Source organism: Saccopteryx leptura, chromosome 7 (assembly GCF_036850995.1).
Source record: "Saccopteryx leptura isolate mSacLep1 chromosome 7, mSacLep1_pri_phased_curated, whole genome shotgun sequence".
In the NCBI taxonomy this organism is placed as follows: domain Eukaryota; kingdom Metazoa; phylum Chordata; class Mammalia; order Chiroptera; family Emballonuridae; genus Saccopteryx; species Saccopteryx leptura.
Genome location: NC_089509.1, coordinates 8,118,099 through 8,133,350, shown reverse-complemented (window position 1 = coordinate 8,133,350; position 15,252 = coordinate 8,118,099). Strand labels below are relative to the sequence as shown.

The 15,252-nt window shown below is 37.4% G+C and overlaps 1 protein-coding gene across 10 annotated transcripts in view; it reads left to right on the top strand.

Annotated features, from left to right (window-relative positions):
* Positions 1 to 15,252, top strand: part of EPB41L5 (erythrocyte membrane protein band 4.1 like 5) — a 143,082-nt gene that overhangs the window by 74,724 nt on the left and 53,106 nt on the right. For 8 of the 10 annotated variants that reach the window (XM_066344841.1, XM_066344840.1, XM_066344839.1 and 5 more), the window contains exons 15-16: positions 3,189 to 3,213; positions 3,664 to 3,779. In XM_066344841.1, coding sequence (XP_066200938.1) covers positions 3,189 to 3,213; positions 3,664 to 3,779 — 141 coding nt within the window. Of the gene's footprint in view, positions 1 to 3,188; positions 3,214 to 3,663; positions 3,780 to 7,405; positions 9,358 to 15,252 lie in introns of those variants that run through there. The other 2 variants (XR_010746590.1, XM_066344842.1) reach the window with 2 other exon arrangements.

The following is a 15,252-nucleotide window of genomic DNA, read 5'->3' as shown; positions in this document are numbered from 1 at the left end:
TGCTTCTCATCTCTCTCCGTTCCTGTCTGTCTGTCCCTATCTATCCCTCTCTCTGACTCTCGATCCCTATTAAAAAAAAAAAAAAAAAGGGGGAAACTTAAGGCCCTGGCCAGTTAGCTCAGAGCATTGTCTCAAAACACCAAGGTTATGGATTCTATCTCTACTCAGGGCATGTATGGGAAGCAACAACCAATGAATACAACAACTAAGTGGAACAACAAATGAATGTTTCTCCCTCTCCCCTCTCCCTTCCTTCCTCAGTTTCTCTAAAAATCAATCATTAAATAATAAAAAATAAAAGGAAAGACTTGGATTATGTCAGTGTGCTTTCCTACTTTCATATTAGTGGAGGTTAAAGACCATATTTTATTCATCACCTCTTAGGGTTATTCCCAGCTTAGGAAAAGCTCCAGAGAGTAACCCAAGAGACCATAGAGTAGTGAGACTAATATTTTTTTTCTTTTTTAGTGAGAGGAAGGGTGGCAGAGACAAACTCCTGCATGCACCCAAACCAGGATCCACCTGGCAATCCCACCAGGGGGCGATGTTCTGCCCATCTGGGGCTATTGCTCTGTTGCAACCCAAGCCATTTTTTAGTGTCTGAGGTGGAGGCCATGGAGCCATCCTCAGCACCCAAGGCCAACTCACTCCTATCAAGCCATGGCTGTGGGAGGAGAGGAGTGAGTGAAACAGAAGGGAGGGTGGAGAAACAGATGGTCGCTTCTCCCATGTGCCCTGACCGGGAATTGAACCCGGGACATCCGCATGCTGGGCTGACGTTTTACCACTGAGACAACCAGCCAGGGCCAGGAGATTAATTTCTTGTACCAAGCAGGTTGGATGAGATTTCATTAATATTTGGGTTTGTAGGTTACTTAAACCAACATCAATGTACTCTGAGAAGAGCAGCATGGTTAGTTAAAAGAACTTATGCTGACAGGTATATTTTTTACATTTGTCTTGAGGACAGATCTATACTCAACTTTTATTTTTTTTTTCTCTTTTTTTTTTTATTTTTCTGAAACTGGAAACGGGAGAGACAGTCAGACAGACTCCCGCATGCGCCCGACCGGGATCCACCCGGCACACCCACCAGGGGCGATGCTCTGCCCCTCTGGGGGGGTCGCTCTGCTGCTACCAGAGCCACTCTAGCGCCTGGGGCAGAGGCCAAGAAGCCATCCCCAGCGCCCGGGCCATCTTTGCTCCAATGGAGCCTCGGCTGCAGGAGGGGAAGAGAGAGACAGAGAGGAAGGGGGGGGGGGGTGGAGAAGCAAATGGGCGCTTCTCCTATGTGCCCTGGCCGGGAATCGAACCCGGGTCCCCCGCACGCCAGGCTGGCGCTCTACTGCTGAGCCAACCGGCCAGGGCTACTCAACTATTATTTAAGGGTTTTTTTGTCAGTTCTATTTCTCACTATTCTTTGTGCTTTGCTCATATTAATTCATTTAATCTTCCTAACTGTCTCATGTAAATGAGGAACCCGGGTTCCGAGAACAGAGCTAGTGCTGCAGCTTGGATTTGAACCCAGGCAACAGGTGGTGCATGTTCTGGTAATTCAACTTGTAGTAGAGATGCAGTTAATTAAAAATAGTGTAAGATGGTTTCACCCCTCATCACCTAGCCATTCAGTAAGACCTCTTCATTCTTTCTTTCTTGTTTTTTTCATCATCAGGTAGTTTTTGTTTTGTTCTCACTCCTCTGAGAAAGGCTCCTGGATGCCGCATTCAGTGTTTTTTTGTGTTTGAGAAGCTTTGCCTATTTCCTTTAATTAGAGTGACATCTTGACTGGGTTAATATTTTTTTTTTTTTTTTTTCATTTTTCCGAAGCTGGAAATGGGGAGGCAGTCAGACAGACTCCCGCATGCGCCTGACTGGGATCCACCTGGCATGCCCACCAGGGGGCAATGCTCTGCCCCTCTGGGGCGTCGCTCTGTTGCATCCACAGCCATTCCAGTGCCCAAGGCAGAGGCCACAGAGCCATCCCCAGCGCCCAGGCCGTCTTTGCTCCAATGGAGCCTGGGCTGCGGGAGGGGAAGAGAGAGACAGAGAGGAAGGAGAGGGGGAGGAGTGGAGAAGCAGATGAGCGCCTCTCCTGTGTGCCCTGGCCGGGAATCGAACCCGGGACTCCCGCATGCCAGGCCGACGCTCCACCGCTGAGCCAACCGGCCAGGGCCTGGGTTAATATTCCTGAGTATTGCTACTGAAAAAAGTCTGTGCCAACCTGGTGCTAGCAATGATTGGCTTTTAAATCTTAGGATACCTGTAATATTCTTTCCTTGTCCTTGAAGGTCAGTGATTTAACAATAGAGGTTGAATGTATTTAATTCTGTATCTCAGTTTTCTGCAACATGGTGCTATTATTAAATCTGTACATTATTTTCTCACTTTTAAGGAACTTTTAAAATAACTTTGAATATATTTTTTGTTGCCTTAGTTAAATTCTTTAGGTCAGGATACTAATTATGCTTATGTTAGAAGGTCTGAAACCTCTTTTCTTCCCTCATTTTGTTATGATATTATCCCCTCTTTTAGTTTTTATTTCATTGAATATTCATTCTTTTTTTTAACTGTTCTGATTTTATTTTCTATTTGTTTTGTTGTGCTACAGGTTTAGATTTTATAAGTGCTTTGTGTGTGTGTGTGGGGGGGGGGGATAAGTACAGCCTGAATTGAAAATTTAAAAACATATTTATGAATTATTTGAAGAAGAAGGTATACAGAGAAGGTTCTGACTTTAAGTTTATACTCAGGCCTTTTGGGTTCTAAAATACTGAACTATTGCTGACACTGGAAAATCTTGAGAGGGTAGGAATATACCAAAGAAGTGACAGATAAGTTTATGTAGGTGTTTGTGCTTAATGCCTTGAATTTCAGCCATGAGTTGTGCTGCTATCTTTATTTTGTCATCTTTGATATATATTGTCAAATAAATAAACAAGATTAGTAGTACATCTAAAGCACAATTACAATACAATTAAAATAAATGGAAATATCAAATAGTAGATTATAGAAAAACAAGTGTTTTGGGCATCTTACATTTTTTCTTTAAAGCAACAATAATTGTTTTCTTTATTCAAAATAAAGTTAATGCCTCAAAAATAAATCTATTTTCATTGTCATCTGACAACGTGAAGGAAACCCTATGTGTAATTTTTAATAGGTTTTAATTGATTTTTTTCCTCTTACAGTGTTCACAGTAATGGCTCCCAACAGGTAAGGCTTTTTTAATATTAAGCTTCTAAAAGTACAAGAACACTTCAGTTAATTATGGCAAAACTGTTTTTATTAATTGAATTTCATAATGGTATGACTTTGGGAAAGTTTTGTGCATTTGCTTTTTTTTTTAGTCTGTAAAGTGGCTCAATAATGATTTAATTGTCAGTTCTATTTTTTCTCTTTTATACTGCTCACCTTCTGTTATTTTAGTCTCTAAGATATAAATTGGGCAGGTACTCTATAAAATCCTATTTTTGTAAATCTTGTTAAATAAAATGTTAATATTCAGTTAGATTATTATTTATCTCTAAGGTGATGTATAACACTCAAGCATTTGTTTACATTATATTTGTTCACTATGTAGATAGTATTTTATTTTAGTGTTCTCTTTATTGGTGAAGGGATCTTTTATCTAGGCAAAATGGGTAATATAATTTGTGTCCACAGGCTTGGGGTGTGAGAGCTACCCTGCCTATGACCCCTTCCATGCCCTCTGGTCCTGTGCTGGTGGAGATAGAGGATCTTCCAAGGAGTCCTGGGACAGAACAGCATGACAGGAAATGGTTTGTTATCTCCTTAAACCAAAATAAAATATTGCTTGCTTAATAGTATTTGAAATTCCCAGCTAAAATTGTAGAGTACTTTAAATATGATTGAAGACAAATTATTCATATTTGTAAGCTGAAAAGAATAATAATGTAAGCAGTTAATGGGTTGGAGGAATTAATAGATGTGGATGCGAAACTCCGGAGTGCAGTTGTTTAAATGAAGACCATCAGGCAGCTCTCCTTATTTCGGTCTGGAAGTGGTAGAGAAGGTTCTTAGATTTCAATGATAGTCAGTAGAACCTTTTCCCAGATGCATAAGGAAAATATGTTTGTTGCATGTTATTTCAAACATAGTGCTACTGCTTTGGATGTGTTTTCAGCTTAAAGCCAAAAGGGAAACATGACTATAGTCTAATAAAACATTTACTCCATTTGAGAAGATGGAGAGAAAATCTGATGACAGGAAAGAGATTTCATTTGTTTAGATTTCAAGGTTTTTTGTTTTTGTTTTTTTAAATTCAATTGTAAATATACAAATATGGATACTTTGTGGCTTACTGGGTTTAATCAGTAGGGTTCATCCTTTCCCAATTAAATGTATGTGGCTTGGGTGGGCTCCTTGGGAATTATGTGATTGAGTGGTCATATTGATTACATCATCTCTTCAAGTTTTGTGTCTATTTATGCAATGAACTTTGATAATTCATAGGACTTTTCTCTTTTTTTTTTCTTGCTCTTAGTTTGTTTATTACCTGAAAGCTAATGAATTTCTGTGGTGATCTCAAGGTTTGGGTCAGCTTTCTGTGCAACCAGTTCTTCCTTCATGGTGGTGGGTCAACAGTGGTTGGTGATCATTTTAAGTCTTTCCTATGTTAATTGTGTTTCACTGTTATTTTTGCTTAATTAACTGCAAGGTGCTTTGCTCTTGGTGGTCGGGAATATTTTACTTCAGTTACAAATAAGCTGATTAGTTTCTGAAATTGAGGGGATCTGCTCTATTTTTTCTTTTTTTCTCTTATACTGCTCACAAAAATTAGGAGATATTTCAAAATGAATATCAAACTATAAAATATCTCCTAATTTTTTTGAGCATTTTCTTTGAGAGTGTGGTGGGGGGACTTTGTATATGTGCATGTGGACACAACACTGAAAGTATGAACAGTGAGGCTTCTAAACGTCAAATTTTAGTTTTTATTTCTTTAAGGCATTAAGATTTTTTTTAGTTTCTTACTGAAAACACAGTTCCAGTGAGAAGCTGTGTTTTATCTGCTTAGTATTACCACCAAGTCCTATTGGCAAGGAAATGTAATAAATACTGAGACTTCAGCTGTGAAAGAACCCCTTTAATACATTCTTTCTTTTATATTAATATGGAATGCGAGTTTAGTTAGTTTGCATCCTGTATTATGGCACTAAGTCTTTATTGAGTTTCCAACGTTTATAGATACATATTTAAGTCTGTTTAATTTGATTATTTAAGCACTACTTTGGTTCCTAAGCACTACTTTGGTTCTTTTGGTGCATCCTTTAGAAAGAGAGAATATTGAATCTGAAAGTATTGACCTATAAGAAAAATGAAAAATATGGAGCTGTCTGTCCTTCCTTTCTGTAACTGTGTTGAGAGCCCCTTGCTGAAGTGGAGTACAGTGGTGGTCTCTAGAACCTGATGAGCCTCAGTGTATGGCAGCCGTGGCATGGGACTGAATACAGAACCGACATCTGGAGTTAATGGGTTCCCCAGCTTGAATTTGAAGCATTCTGCGTTTCATTCTTTCTTTCTGCATGCTTTGATTCTTATTAATACTTTTAAATGAAAAGTCCTCCTTTAGAAAGTGATACATTGATAAAATTTTGAAACACTTCCTAAATTTGATCAGTTGAGCAGAATCATGGACTATTAGGTTTCTAACAGATGACTTTTAACTAATTTTATCTAAAACTACTCCTTGTTCAGTTCTTTAGCTTTTTTTTTCTTCTCTTTTTGTGTGTGTGACAGAGAGAGGGACAGATAAGGACAGACAGACAAGAAGGGAGAGAGATGAGAAGCATCAGTTCTTTGTTGTGGTTCCTTAGTTTCCTTATTTGTTCATTAATTGCTTTCTCATATGTGCCTTGATGGAGGGGAGGGCTACAGCAGAGCGAGTGACCCCTTGCTCAAACCATTGACCTTGGGCTCAAGCCAGTGACCCCACGCTCAAGGTGGTAAGCCCACACTCTAGCCAGATGAGCCTGTGCTCAAGCCTGCGACCTTGGGGTTTTGAACCTGAATCTTCTTTGTCCCAGTCTGATGCTCTTTTCACTGTGCCAGTGCCTGGTCGGGCTCTTTATCTTTTTCTTCCCAGTATTTTCTAAATGATACCATTATTTCATTGTGTGATTTAGTATATTAGTAATTTAGAATTATGCAATAAGTATCACCTTTTGAGAAACAATTTCTTTTAAATCCCTAAACCATTTATAAAAACAACAAAAACAAAATTGAATATTTGGAAAATCTACATATATAGAGGAGAATATAAACCTTATTGTCCTAAATTTTCAGAGATCCTATATTAAGGGTCATGAATTTTATGGGTTTGATCTGATGAACAAATTGTATTTCAGTTGAAGGAAAGATGATTTTGTTGTAAAAAAAAAAGACTTCCAAGTTTGTTCTGAGAAATTGTGTTAGCCAATTTTTTTTTAGTTTTCTTAAGAAAAATGGTGAATATTTATGTTTTGGTTGAGTTAGAAAAATACCATATTTAAATATCTATCCTTAGACACCTTTTATAATTGGGGTGGTATTTTTTTCTTTATAATTATATTAAATATGTGCTGGCCTTTTTGCCATGTCATAAAACCTTGATTTTCTGAACCTTGGCAAATATTTTCTTTCTACTGGAGGACTGGAATAATTTCTAATCAGGAACTAATTGTATGCATGTTGCACTCTCATAGCTCTGTAGGCCTGCTTTACAGCACTGTGTTAAAGGCACCTAATACGCTTATTAAACTATTCCTTGGAGGGGAGGGGGTTTACAATCTTATTACATTATCTATATTTGTTGAATTTCATTCTGAGCTCCTGTGAACTTTGATTATAGAAGGAACAGTGGTTCCCTATTGTTCATTGGGAACATTCATGTAAAATTAAATAGCCTCTGAGGGTAGATTTAAAAAAAAAATACTCATTCTGAATTTTATTTTCTGGATTTCAGTTTTGTAGTCACTTAATTTGGGGAATATTTTTCAAAGTTGCCCCCTTTTTATGTGCCTTTGTCCTTATGTAGAATTGTCTTATCAAATATTTGAATTGAGATTATGAATATATTTTTTCTCATTAGAACCTCAAACATTTCTGCCTTAATTTTGGTAGCAACATCAGGAAAAGATACAGAGTGTCTTGCTGTGAATCTCCTCTTTATTTAATTCATTTACCAGACTGTTCTTACACATAACATTTTCCATTACATGTAACTTTGTGGGATATCCCCACCTTTGTTATTCTTGAATGTGCTTGCATGGAGATGTTTGATAACTACTTTTAGCAGTGGTGCATGCTGGTCACATTGTCTTTCTCTTTTATTACCTCTTACACATCAATTTTCTCCTATTCTTGTTCACTAACTATGCTCCCCTCCCACTCCCCAACCATCCAGGCTCTATGCTGCCAGTGACTGCTGTCAACGTGGTGGAAACCAGTGGAACACCAGGGCCTTGTCCCCGCCCCAGCCTGTACATAGAAACTACACTGACTTTGTCCATGAGCACAATGTGAAGAATGCAGGAGTCCATCATGATGTTCATTTTCCCAGCCATGCAGCCATGACTGATATATGAGCAATGAGCCTCTTAGGCATCGGGACTCTTTGTCATGAAAGTTGATGGTACACGTTCTCTAGTGTTTATAAAGGATTGATTACATTAGGAGAATCTGGGAGAAGTTATTTCATACTGAGTCACTAGTTATGTGGTGGTGTTTGTAATTGAATTCTGTGAAAGGGAAAAGGATCTGCAGAAGCTACATGCCATCAGTGATAATGACAAATGTTTTTGTGTTGAAAGTGTATGTATATATCACTGTAATTTTGGAAAGGTTTTTAATGATTTAACATGTTAACATGCCACTTATAAGATATCCAAGAGATTTGTGTTTGTGAACACACAGCCTATTTTTACCCCACCCCATGCCATCCAACTCAATTGAGATTAAAAAATCAGACACACTAAAAGCACACTCAGAAGGAATAATATCCTGGCATGAAGTATCAGTCTTTAGTGAATTTTTTTTCAAAAGTGACCCTTAATTTCAGTTAAGTGCCTAAGGTTTTATACTTTTAATTAATATTTCACCAAAAACTTTTTTTTAAATTTATTGATTTTAGAGGAAAAGAGAGAAATATTAATTTGTTGTTTCACTTATTTATGCATTCATTGTTTGATTCTTATATGTGCTCTGACCTAGGATCAAATCCACAACCTTAACATGGGGCTGGGGGGTAGGGACATGGTCTAACCAACTGAGCTAAACAGCTAGGGCCAAAACTCTTTTTAATAAACACAAATATTTTAATTTACCAGATGTTCTAGAAATTACATTAATAATGCGACTCACAGAGAGGGAAATCTGAATAGTTACTTTTGCATGATTAACTAGTTAACCAATGGTTAGCTGAATGGTCTCATTACTACTGAATGGTTGTACAAAGTGGAACATTTATTTACTTTTGTCTTTCCAATTTTCTCTTTTCTCATGCATCAGATTAGATTTCTTACGTTTGTGCCTGACCTGTGGTGGCGCAGCGGATAAAGCCTTGACCTGGAACACCGAGATTTCAGGTTCAAAACCCTGGGCTTACCCGGTCAAGGCACATATGGGAGTTGATGCTTCCTACTCCTCCCCCCTTGTGTCTCCCTTCTCTCTCTCTCTCCTCTCTCAAATGAATAAATAAAAAAATCTTTTTTTTAAAAAAAAAAAGACATTTGTAATACCCTCATAATCTGGCCCTGTGCAACTTTTAAAATAAAATTTTGAAGCCAAAACTACATCACTTTTGAATGGATTGGATATATTACTGTTTTTGGTTCTTAAGGAACTTCAGAATGTAATTATCCACGCTCTTTGGTATAATTCATCGAGGCAAATTAGCAGGAAAATGTACATTTCTGATTTAATGGGAACTGATGTAAGGGAGGCATTTTGGGGTTTTTTTACAGTTTTTAAAAATTTTAACAAAATTTTCAAACTTAAACTATGTAGGTAGTAATTTGAAGATACATTATAATTTGAGAGTTTATAATACCTCATGATAATGAAGCTTCATTATAAACAGCCTGACTGGTTTACCATCTGCTCACCTCAGAGGTCAGGCTTATCCCTCTCTGCTAGATAGAGAGCTTTATTAGTGGCCTGATGTTTCCAAATATAAGATAACTTGTTAATAAAAGGCATAAGTTAGGAGAAGTAAATATTTAGGTAATGAAATTTATAGGCAGGTTTCAGACTGTGAGTTTATCACAATCATATATATGTGAGACATGGATGGTGAAAGTATTTTTTTTATTCAGCGAGAGTAGGGGAGGCAGAGACAGACTCCCACATGCACCCTGACCAGGATCTACCCAGCAAGCCCACTAGGGCGTGATGCTCTGCCCATCTGGGGCGTTGCTCCGTTGTACAGCAACTGAGCTCTTCTTAGAGCCTGAGGTGGAGGCCATGGAGCCATACTCAGCATTTTGGGCCAACTTGCTCTAGTCAAGCCACGGCTGCAGGAGGAAAAAAGAGAGAGACAGAAGCGAGAGGCAAAGGGGTGGAGAACCAGAGGGCACTTCTCCTGTGTGCCCTGACTGGGAATTGAATCTGGTACATCCACACATCAGGCTGACACTCTACCACTGACCCAACCAGCCACGGCCCTGAAAGTATTCTTTAGTGCATCCTATAAAGATGAACAGATCCATATCTTAACTAGCCCAGCTCCCGACTGCATAAGTCTGTCATTGCTTAAGTGTACTTTAAAATGGCCACTAGTGTATGTTATTTTAGACTTTACGAAGTTAAGATTATAATTGTTAAGTACTGTTGATGCGGATTTCTTTCTTAAAAGAAAGGAAATTGAATTGTAACATTTTAAGCACAGAAACCCTGGTTTGTGCCATGCAAGAAAAGACTTCATGGGTTTAATATGAAAAGAAGCTACCATTCCTAGAATAGAAACCATAGGCACAATAATAAAGTTTTTCTGGTCTTTTAGAAAGTCCCAAGGCTTAAATTAACTTCTCTCACTTTGAAATTAATATTGAAATCTGAAGGTCAGTCTGATAGTATTCTTAGCAGAATCCTAACTTTGGGAAATATGAGAGGATTGTAATTGAAGAGTAAGATCTTCAATTTGAGTTTAAAATGGTGATTTCTATACTTAAAATTTGAGTTAATCAGTATTGTTACATTTAATGATTGATAAATCCATCATGGTTTTTCTTTCTTTGAAAACCTTATTACATGATAGTTCATTTGTAAATTCCTGATAATAGAAACGGTTGGAGGGATGATAGGGAGAGAATGCATTAAAAAGGTTGAGGAGAGTGAAAGGCTATATAACTGGGTGGTAGTAGAATCAAACTTGTGTGTGTTGCAGAAGTTCCCATATGCTCCAGGATTTCATACCAAATGTTGTGAATACTTCTACCTACTGATGTTTTCATGATGGATATTCATGTTTCTAGAGCTATGAAGAAAGAATAGGTGGCTCAGCCTAAATTAAATAGTCATTAACATATTTATACTCTGCATTTTATTGCATTTAAGAGGTCAGTGGTCATACATCCTAGATTAGGACATTACTCTCTTCCAGAAGCACCTTACTACCTGGTTACTATCCTTCTGATCAGAAGGAGCCATCACCACAGAACTTGAGGCATGTGACTCACCTTCATGCCTTGGCTAATTTTATTTATTTATTTATTTATTTTTAAATTTTTATTTATTTATTCATTTTGGAGAGGAGGGGGGGGGAGATAGAGAGAGAGAGACGGGGGAGGAGCAGGAAGCATCAACTCCCATATGTGCCTTGACCAGGCAAGCCAGGGTTTTGAACCGGCAACCTCAGTGTTTCCAGGTTGACGCTTTATCCACTGCACCACCACAGGTCAGGCCGGCTAATTTTATTTAACATAATTAATTTTCACATCTTATATTAGGTTGGTTATCTTTCAACCTAATGGTTATAGAGAGGAAAACTTACAGAAACACAACAAAGGTAGTGACTTTCACACATGAAAATAAATAAGCTTTTAAAAAAGATCATTATTTATTTTGCTAGTAAAACACTTAAAAGGCATTTATCTATTTCTAATTATAATTAACCTTTCTTACCTTGATAGGGTAATCACCAGTATACTTTTAAATGAATTTAAAGAAAAAACTGTCCTACCATGTATGTAATATGTCTATACTTTAAAAAGCAGGTAGTATACAAACATTCTAATATTATAATATCATTAGTAAAATTTAAATCATCCTTTTGGTGCCGGGCTTTTTAATTTATTTAAAATGTTGACCCAGAAAATGATATGCAGTTGGGTGAGTCTTTTGTTAACATTGTTCATGATGTAATAGGTGCCCTGTAAATATGTCAGGATATAAAAGTGAAGTATCTCTTCAGTGGAGGATGGGTAGGCAGCTTATTTAATGGAATAAAACAATTAGCTGAATTTTATGGTAGTTTCTCTTATTTCCTAGATTTTTGCATATCTACTTTGTTATTTTATCAACCTTGCTTTGTCACTTTACATGTCCTGATGTCATGCATTTTATCTTTCCTTTTTGCCAAAACAGGAAAATGGATGAAGTGGGTAAGGAGTGGAGGAATATGGTGTCTGGGTTTTGGGAGGAAGGAAGTTGTGGAGATGATTGGCTTCACAGGCACAAGAAGAATAATCCTCAACTTGGATCCCTTTTACTTCTATATGTATTCACAGATGTAAACTGAAAAAGCTGGGAGATGATTGATTGTCCCATGTTAGTGCAACATTCTTTTTTGGTGGAAGCAGTCATCATTTGAACCATGGCACTTTAACTGTTTTGGTTGGGACATATTCTTCATTTCTAAAACATAGTTCATTGCTTGAAAGTCCATTAATTTTTTGTCTTAGTCTTTCTTTAAATATTGGGTTTGAAAATAGTATCAAGTTTATAAATGTGTTTTGTATTCTTTGTATGTAGGGCTTTGCAATATACATGGGTTTGCAAAAATAAATCATCTTGCACCAATAACAATCTTTGACCACTACATACTTCCTATGTTTTAATATAAATTATACCACAATTTAATATAAATTATTCCTTGCTCCTGGGTTTATTGTGAATGATTGCATATGAGATGCTTTTACATAGAGAAATAGAATTTGAAGGTACTTTTGAGGTGGGGAAACCTGTTTCTGTGTGTCTCTCTCTCTGCCTCTGTTTCATTTATAAAATGTGATTTGTCATCTTTTCTAGATACTCTGAATTATGTGAATTTAGGTATAGTATACTTCCTCAGCTCCTTTTTTTAAAGAACATAAAAACTTCTTATCCTCTATTCATATGTTAACTTTTACTTTAGTCACATGAAATCATTGTGAGAATTTTGTCTTGCTCAGTTGACATTAACCTTGGTGGTAATGACACTAGGATGCAAAGCATGTCACTTTCAATAGAAAGTGTGTTATTTAACTTTATTTCTTTCTCCAATTCTTAACCATTGCTAATGTGTAATAAACGTTAGCTGCTTTGAGCTCTTTGGGCTGGTGGGGAGGATTGTTATACTGTATTAGCTTTCTTAGACAATTCCTGAAGAGAAAATTTTAAAAGAAATTGGAAGGAAAAAAATTTGTGGTCTTTTTTTTTTTTTGAGGGAGAGAGGTAGGGAGGGAGAGAGGGGATCATCAAGCTATTCTTGTAAGTGCCCTGACCAGGGAATCAAACTGGCAGCCTCTATAATTCGGGACAGCGCTCCAACCAACCGAGCTATCCCGCCAAGGAAAGCATTCTTTTGTTGTTTCACTCAGTTTCATTCATTGGTTGCTTCCATGTGTGCCCTGACCAGGGATTGAACCCGCAACCATGTTGTTTCGGGGTGATGCTCTTAACCAACTGAGCTAACTGGCCTGGGCTTTTGTGGCCTTTTTTAATGACACATCCTTATTTTTATACTGAAACATGGAAACAAGTGTTCCTGTTTTTCCTGAAGGGACTGTTATCACAAATGTTTATTAGAAATTATTTAAGCCTCTATGTTCCTAACAACAAGCTGTGGCCTTAATTCTAGGTAATAATGGTTGAGTGAACTTTTTACATTTTGTTCCTGAAAACTGGCCAACATTTTGTTTATACTGGCATGGAGAAGAGGTATCTGACTCGGAGAACAACATTCTCCAAGGAGTGTGACTGAAGATTGCCTTAGTGGTGTAATCAACCTATACATCCTCCTCTTAAAAACAGGTTCAGCAGCTGCAGACCTTATTTTTTGTTGTTGAAAGAATTCTTGTAAGTTTTGTTTTTAATTAATTCTAATAAAGAAGAAATGAGATATACCAGTGTATGGTTAGGATTTGTTAAGTTTCAAATTCCTTAATAAAGGTATAGTTTACTAATAACTGATTATTGTTAATAAAATGAATAATATTTTAAATTATTAGGAGGGGAGTAAAGGAAAAGAATGAAATGTATGAGATGATAGTTGGAAGATAATTGCTGGCCTGATTTTTTTTGTGGAATTAGCCAGAAATTATGGACAACTTCCCAGGATGTAAGATACCTAGATATATACAGAAGAGTTTCTTATAACAAGGCCAATAGCTTCAGGGATTATTTAATCATAAACTCTCCAGGAGTTTGGAGTTAAGACCTGTGTTTAACAACTTATATTAATTTTCTCTGGGGGCACCATCAACAAAATCTTGGAAAGTCTTTAGAAAGACCTGGTAAATACAGGTTCCTCAGAATATCCAGGCCATCACTTTGATCAGAACTTAACAGATTTGTTGGAGCACAAGCAATTAAACGTATTTGAGTAGGTTGGAAAGGCATTGGGGAGTTTGGGTTTGGTAAGGAGACCTGGGTCAATCTTTGTGAATTTTTTTAAGTGAAAGATTTGGGGCATGATGTATTGATACTCTTTTATTCATCTCATTATTTGTTGTTTACCTACCGGAATACCTCCTTGTTCTTCACTTCCTTACACATAATCACTTATAATTACTTCTTTGCAGATAGCCCCAAAATATTTGACTCTTCCCCTGTTGTACACATCTGGTTAATTCAACTCTACTATGTATGTAATGTATAGTAGATGGTGAATGTGAAATGTAATGTTGTAGAGTGGTCTTAACTTTAAATTTAGGCTTCTAAGCTCAAGTAGGCGTTCAGTGCTGCCTGAAATTCTATCACGTTTCCTTAATCTAGTCATTCTCCCACTGTGCTGGCACCTGTTTCTCCTCTTTCAAACCTCTGTCACCTCTTCACTTCTCTCTCTTTACTCCTCACTTTCAGCTAATGACCTTGCTTCCAATATTTTTTTGAGAAAATAAGCAACCATAAGAGATCTTCTGTACACACCCATCTTAACTACCTTATCTCCATTTGGTCATAATATGCTCTGCTTTCCTTTCTGTTGCTCTAGGTCAGGGGTCTCAAACTCGCGGCCTGCGGGCCGCCGAACAATTTTGTGCGGCCCGCAGACTAATCCACAAAGTTCAAAATATTTTGGATAAAATTAAGTAAGCCTAGGGACCTACTTGTATTTTTCATTTCTCTAGCATCCTAGCTAGATATTAGCTTAGTTAACAGCAGTTGTGATGCGAACTACAGTTTCTGGTCATTTTGTGACACTGAGTAAACTGCATGTACGATTGTGCTTGTTGTACTGATTTTTTTTTGTTTTCAACTGCAGTGAGAAAAGTGTTGCGTAACAGTTGCCTTTTGTAGACCTAGTGCGGCCCGCCGAACGGCTGTGATCTTGCTCTGCGGCCCACATGCTGAGTTGAGTTTGAGACCCCTGCTCTAGGTGAACTGTTCATGGTCTTGATGAAAGCACACTTTGCCACCTGTCCAGAGATCTTTACTCTTAGCTACTCATTCAGAAGTTCTACCATCAGTTTTTCCTCTCTACTAGAATATTCTCATCAGCACAGACACTGCCTGTGATATCTCATATCATTTAAAAAAAAAACACAAAACAAACCCTCCCTGATGAATCCACCTCTTTGGGTGATTGTTCCACCATTTCTTTGTTCTACTGATAGCTAAACTCCTTGTAACTAGAGTTGTCTGTACTTACTGGCTTCTCTTCATACTGTTTGAACCCACTCTAATCAGACTTTGTTTCTGACATCTAAGCTAATAAACTGTTCAGGCTGTGCACTGCATAAGAGTGCCACATTCAAGACTGATCACATTCATAACAGTTTTCCAGCAGGTGGCACTAAATGTCATGTTCTCATGAAATCAGTATATTATATGACA